Raw genomic sequence first — 6,000 nt, 5'->3', positions numbered from 1 at the left:
GGTATGGAATCGGGGGAAATTTCCTCCGAACGGATCAGCGCCTCCTCCCAGTACAACTCCAACTGGTCCCCTGAGCGCTCGCGGCTCAACTACCAGGAGAACGGCTGGACGCCGTCGGACGACACCATCAGGGAGTGGATACAGGTCGGTGTGACGTCTTCCAGCAACCAAGCCAAATTTAAAGGCACAAAAATGACAATAAATATATCTAAAATACACAATGACATGTTTAGAATTGGATTTTGAGCACAAAAGAACACCGACTGTATAAATATAAATCGATTATTAAATAAATATAGTAATATATAAATATCCAGGCTGCTTTGGAGGAGCTGAAATTATGTCACATTGAGTTTTGATCTGAAAATGAAGCCGTGTTGGTGTTCCTCCGTTTGAACCCGACGGTACCGCCGAGACGCCGCTCACATCTGGTCTGAATATTGTTCACTCGTTCGTACGACTTCTCCGCACGACGCTGGACACAAAAAAAAAGAAACAAAAAAAAGAGGCCAGCTTGAATAATTTATTGAAGCCTGCCTCTCCAGCAGAGTTGACATTTCTTATCTTCATTGTGAAATCTGACATTGTGCAGCTGCTGAATGTTGTAACAGCCAAACACTCTGCTGGTGACTTCATCATCTCACATCTTTATTAGTTCAATTTATACGTTTTATAAGAAGAACTTTAAACTAGACGTGTTTTATTCAGTTTATCAGAATCCATATCGGATAAATGAAATTATTGAGATTAACAATTCATGCCCTCTCGTGTGCACATATACTTTTAATGTCTGTGCATATTTCTCTTGTTTTTTTATTTACAATTTATTACATCACAGCAAATGTTTTGTAAAACATATATTATGTTTTATTGAAGTTAATTAGGACAGTACAGGCAGTTATTTCTGAACTCCCGTTAGACTTATTTAGTTTTGTCGGTGAACAAAGGGAATAATTAGAAAAGGCAGGAATGACTTTTAAAAAGCTTTTAATAAGAAAACGAAATGAGGACGAACTTCACTCCAGATGAGTCCACAAAAATGTTTTTGGCACCTGTGAGACAAAAATTAGTTTGTTTTTTCCTGATTGTTCTTGAACGCCTCGCAAGAAGAATGCGGTCCGTCACATTTGACTGAAACGACCGGAACCAGAATCTGATTTATTTGAGTTCCTCTTGGCTCTGAATCATCGGACCGGACGGGTCACACAGAACTTCAGATGTGCTCACTTATAATTAGGATTTGTTAAAAAGGTAAACAAGCGTGTTTTTCCGATCGCGGATCGGACCGAAGGAAAACTGGACGAGCTTCACGCCCCCGTCTCAGATTTATCGAGCCGGTCCGAAGGTGCGGCTACAGTCCAGGACGCTCCCATTGTCCAGGACAGGAACTCATACAGGAAGTCTCACAATGCCCGTCACAATAAGAGCACTTCCTTCCTGTGGGGGTTCCAGCAGGAAGACGGGCCGCGGTGCTAGATTAGTCCGAGTGGCTCTCTATTGTCTGTCTGGGGAGCTGTTGTAGCTGCTGGCTGACGGCGGAGCTCCTCGGGGACGTCAGGATGTGACGGGACGTGTTTTAATGGACGTTAATATTCGTATTTATACATAAAACATGCAGCGTTCAGAACATCACCTGTTTCATTATGTTTGTACCGCGTCGGAGGTGTTTCTTGAAATAACCGATGTTGCATTTGGTGACGAAATAACTGCAGAGATCTTCTGATGTATGAGCAGCTCCGGCGTTTCCGCGGCGACGACGACGACGACGACGCACCACAGTCGCTTCGCCAGTCACCAGGTTGCCATCGGCAACCTCTCGGTCACGAGTTCACGCCTCGAGCTTTGAATCCAGAAGCTTCCAGATCCAGAACTGAGTGTGTGTGTGTGTGTGTGTGTGTGTGTGTGTGTGTGTGTGTGAGTGTGTGTGTGTGTGTGTGTGTGTGTGTGTGTGTGTGTGTGTGTGTGTGTGTGTGTGTGTGTGAGTGTGTGTGTGTGTGTGTGTGTGTGTGTGTGTGTGTGTGTGTGTGTGTGAGTGTGTGTATGTGTATGTGTGTGTGTGTGTGTGTGTGTGTGTGTGTGTGTGTGTGAGTGTGTGTGAGTGTGTGTGTGTTGTTCACATAGAGCTTTCTTGGCAGTTCCTCCTGAAGAAACAGCCGACTACCCCCCCGCCACAGTGATTTATGGCCTCCGAACCGCCTCTGTAGCTCCCCCTCCCTCCCATCCCTCCCCTCCAAGCCCCCTCCCCCCACCCCCACCTCCTCCACGAGGCACCTGAGTTATGACTGGTGGATTTGTGAGGAGAATTTTCCCATTTTATGTGATGAAGTGCGTGCGTGGCCGACTGTTTGCCTCGCGGCTTTTCGATTCATCTTAACTTGAGAAGAAAATTACGATTTGGGTAATTCTTGCGTGCCGGCCTCCTCCGACAGCAAATACCTCAATTATTCATGTAAAAAGGCATTCATATTTTATTGATACTATTTTCAGGTTTACTATTCATAATGTTGTCGGCGTGATGTAACCCAGTGGCACTTCGGATGAGCTCATTATCTCACTTTAGGATGAATCTGGAATCATATTTCACACCGTAGTGACTCATTTCATCAACACGCTGGATGTTTACAATTAAAACACACACACACACACACACACTCTCTCACACACACACACACACACACACACACACGTCTATAGATCAATAAGGCATTGACAGCTGACAGGAATTAACTGTAACGCTCAGGAAGAAATCGTTTCACTCGTGCTGCAGGAAATTTAATGAAACTTTGCAAAGCTTGAAAAGTAACTTTCAACCTGAAAATACAAACAAACGTGAGACAAACACGAGTAAAATTACTGAATGAAATCTGAATGTGGCTCCAGATGTGCGGGAGGTGCATCTCGACAGGTCGTAGTAAACGGTCTTGTTGTTGCGAGGAGTGATGTAATCCCAGGAAACGCTTCCTTCCCCTCCTGACTTCAGGTATTTATAGACGCCCTGCCGTTTGTCTTCAGGATGTCTTTTCACGCCACCAGGAAGCTCTCGGCGGAGCTGCATCTGGAGAACACATTTAGGCCCAAAGACAAAAGATCCTCCAGAGGACGTTAAAAAGGGTCACAGACCTCCGGAGGGACGACAAACCCGGGAAACATCCTCCGAGGAGAGAAACCTCAACACAAATCAGACTTCATAACAGAGTAACCTGTTCTGAGTTCAGCTTCATCACGTCGGTGGTCGTGATGAAAGAAGTGAAGAGAAGCTCGTCGTGTCATTCATCAAAGAAAATTATCCCCGAACCCGAAGTCGATCCGATGAGTCTGAAAACCTCGAGGCTGCTTTGAAGGAAAATACGACAGAACAAAATTCCTTCTGTTTCATTCGCGCCAAGAAGTCGTGCTGAAACTCCGTAATAAGATTTAAAGGACACGGCGGTTTCAGACGCTCAGCAGACACGTACTGTATCGTGTCAAAGTTCCAGAGAGAAACTTTAACATGTGACTTTCCAGCTAGAAAACACCAAAACCACATAAACCGGAGCGTTTCCAACCATTTCCATCGACGTGTTGTTTAATTTGAGATATTTGGAGATTTGAGTTGCTTCAAACTGACTTTAAAATCAACCAGCAGACTGTTTGAAACTTTTCTTTTTATAGACACACGGTGGTTTAATTAGTACTTTGTTTAATTTTGGATGGGAAGCTGGACGCCGCAAAAGTTTTCCAGAAATGAGCAACTGATTGGTGTCAACAGTTTGTTCAAGGATCCAGTGGTTGTGATGACGGAAACACGTCGTGTCGGTTTCCTGCAGGACTTTAAAGGAACAAACTAAAACTCTGCATCTTTTAACTGGAAATACAAAATACTTTGCAGGTTTGCAACTTTTATTAAAAGCATGCTGAAGGAAGAATTTGTCACTCGTTACGAGAAACTGTCTAAAATAGAGAGAATCTGATGTCGAATGAATGAAATACAACAAGATGTCGATCGAATGAAGCCGACGTGATTCTACAAACAAACAACAACGATGTCAGGCGTGTAATTTTGCTCATGAATCCCGAGAACAGCTGAGAGCTTCTCCGATCGTTCTGCTCTCTCTCCGGTCGACGCTGAAACCTCGGAGGACAACGCAGTAATTGATGCTCTTTTTATTTCTCACTATCACGGCTGAAGCAGCTTCCTGTTCTGGCAGGAAGTAGCCGTGTTGTTTTGTTCAATCTCGTCCAGCCACACTTCTCCTGAGTTACGGCCGCCTTCCCTTCATTAAAAAGCTCTAATCGGGACCGTTTTCTGTGGCGGGCGACTGCCAAGCGTTGAGTAATTAGAAGATGGAAGAGCAATTACCTTCAGTGGTTTGATGGAGGGAGTCGGGAGAGTCGGGAGAGTCGAGCTGCGACCGGCCGGCAGGACGAGCGTTTTCCTGTTTAAAGTGGAGACGCCATCAAATCCAGCTCGTTTAAACGTTGGTGAAAGTTCCACAATTAAATATCTGCAGGGAAAAACCTAAACGAGCCAAATTCTTACAGCTTAAATATATCATTTAATTATAAGAGATCATCATGTAAAATAGGAAGATTTTCTGCTTGAGTGATGTGATTATACCAAAAAAGAATTTCAAAGGAAAACAATCCTTGTTGATTTCATGTCAACGAATCATTTCACCTGTAAAATATCAAAAACAAGCGTGAATCACCTTTAGAAAAGATTTAATTTGTTCCACCAGCGTCCTAAAAATCCAAAGATATTGATTGAACTGTGACATAAATTGAAAGAAAAGCTTCAACTGAGAGACGCTGACATCACGAACCAGGAGTTACTTCCTGATGGGATTTTATTTTTCATGTCAGTTTTAATCTGCCGTCCTCCGAGCAGAGAAACATCTTCGCTCGATGCCGCGTTCTTTATGATCTAATAAAAGTCATTTCCGATGCAGAAATTAAATCACGCGTCTTCCTGCGTAAAATGTTCGATAGCAGCTGGAGAAACGGGAGATCGACTGTGAAACCCGATCTGAGAGCAACCCCAGATCTTTTTAATGAATCCAGTTGAGACGAAACAAACTTAAAAACTCTGTTGAGCTCTTTTAAGAGGACTTTGTCTCTTCTAAATAGCACATTAACGAAACCTCGGCGCAGCGTCTTCGTCACAGCGAGCGCAGTGAAGCGTCTCGTGGGAATAACTTCGGTGAGAACGGAGCGAACAATCCCACGAACGTTCTCCCGGCGGCCTCCTCGTCCGTCGGCGAGCCCACGCAGACCGACGTGGAGACTATTTTCTGCTCCTCCGGCGGGGGTGAGGAGCCGCGGCCTCTCGGGGCTCCTCCCATGTGCAGCATCGCGGCGTCTCCACGGCGACATGATGACACACCCTCTATTATCCCACACACACCGAAGATCATTTACAAACTCAACAAACGAGCTGTTTAGTTTCAGAGGAATCGACTCAACTCGAACTCACCCAATCTGAACGAGATCAGCATTTTAATTTGTACGAAGACCAGCGTGAGGCTTTCTGCTCTCTTTGATGATAACGATCACTTTATTAATCTCCTATTTCTGGAGATAAAAAATAAATCTTCGACCATCTAAACCAGTCGCTTTTTTATTTCTGTTTTTAGCTCTCAGATCACAATTTCACAAAACTGAGGGGGGAAAAAAAAAGTGTGATAACGATAACATCAGAAAAACTTCACACAAAAAAAGAAAAAAGGATGATTGCGTTTGATTATTTAAAATTAAACAAGATAAATTGAGCTACTGTCTTTCTGGCTGATTCTACATAAAACTAAACTAGATCATTTCCAGTTAGAATATCTTTCTATGTTTAAGATGTCCCAGCTGAGTCCTGAGACGGTTTCTAACTCGATCAGACGCAGGACAATAAGACGAGACGAGACCAGAGTCGCTTCTTTTAATCTCAGACAGCTGCACATCGACTTTTCACAAACTTTTCTCAGAAAAGGAAAAAAACAAATGCAGCTCATTCGTCAACAATTTTTAAACCTG

At 43.8% G+C, this 6,000-nt stretch overlaps 1 protein-coding gene across 1 annotated transcript in view; it reads left to right on the top strand.

Moving 5' to 3' along the window:
- LOC138214050 (neuropilin-1a-like) overlaps positions 1-6,000 on the top strand; it is a 69,361-nt gene that overhangs the window by 43,360 nt on the left and 20,001 nt on the right. The window contains exon 7 of the mRNA XM_069175403.1: positions 1-144. This exon is cut by the window's left edge and continues 23 nt beyond it. Coding sequence (XP_069031504.1) covers positions 1-144 — 144 coding nt within the window. The remainder of the gene's footprint in view (positions 145-6,000) is intronic.

The sequence above is a fragment of the Embiotoca jacksoni genome, unplaced genomic scaffold (assembly GCF_022577435.1).
Source record: "Embiotoca jacksoni isolate LCO1_2020_lvr unplaced genomic scaffold, fEmbJac1.0.p SCAF_67, whole genome shotgun sequence".
NCBI classification, from domain to species: Eukaryota; Metazoa; Chordata; class Actinopteri; family Embiotocidae; genus Embiotoca; species Embiotoca jacksoni.
The sequence above is the reverse complement of the archived record's forward strand: the minus strand, read 5'-3'. Positions and strand labels throughout refer to the sequence as shown.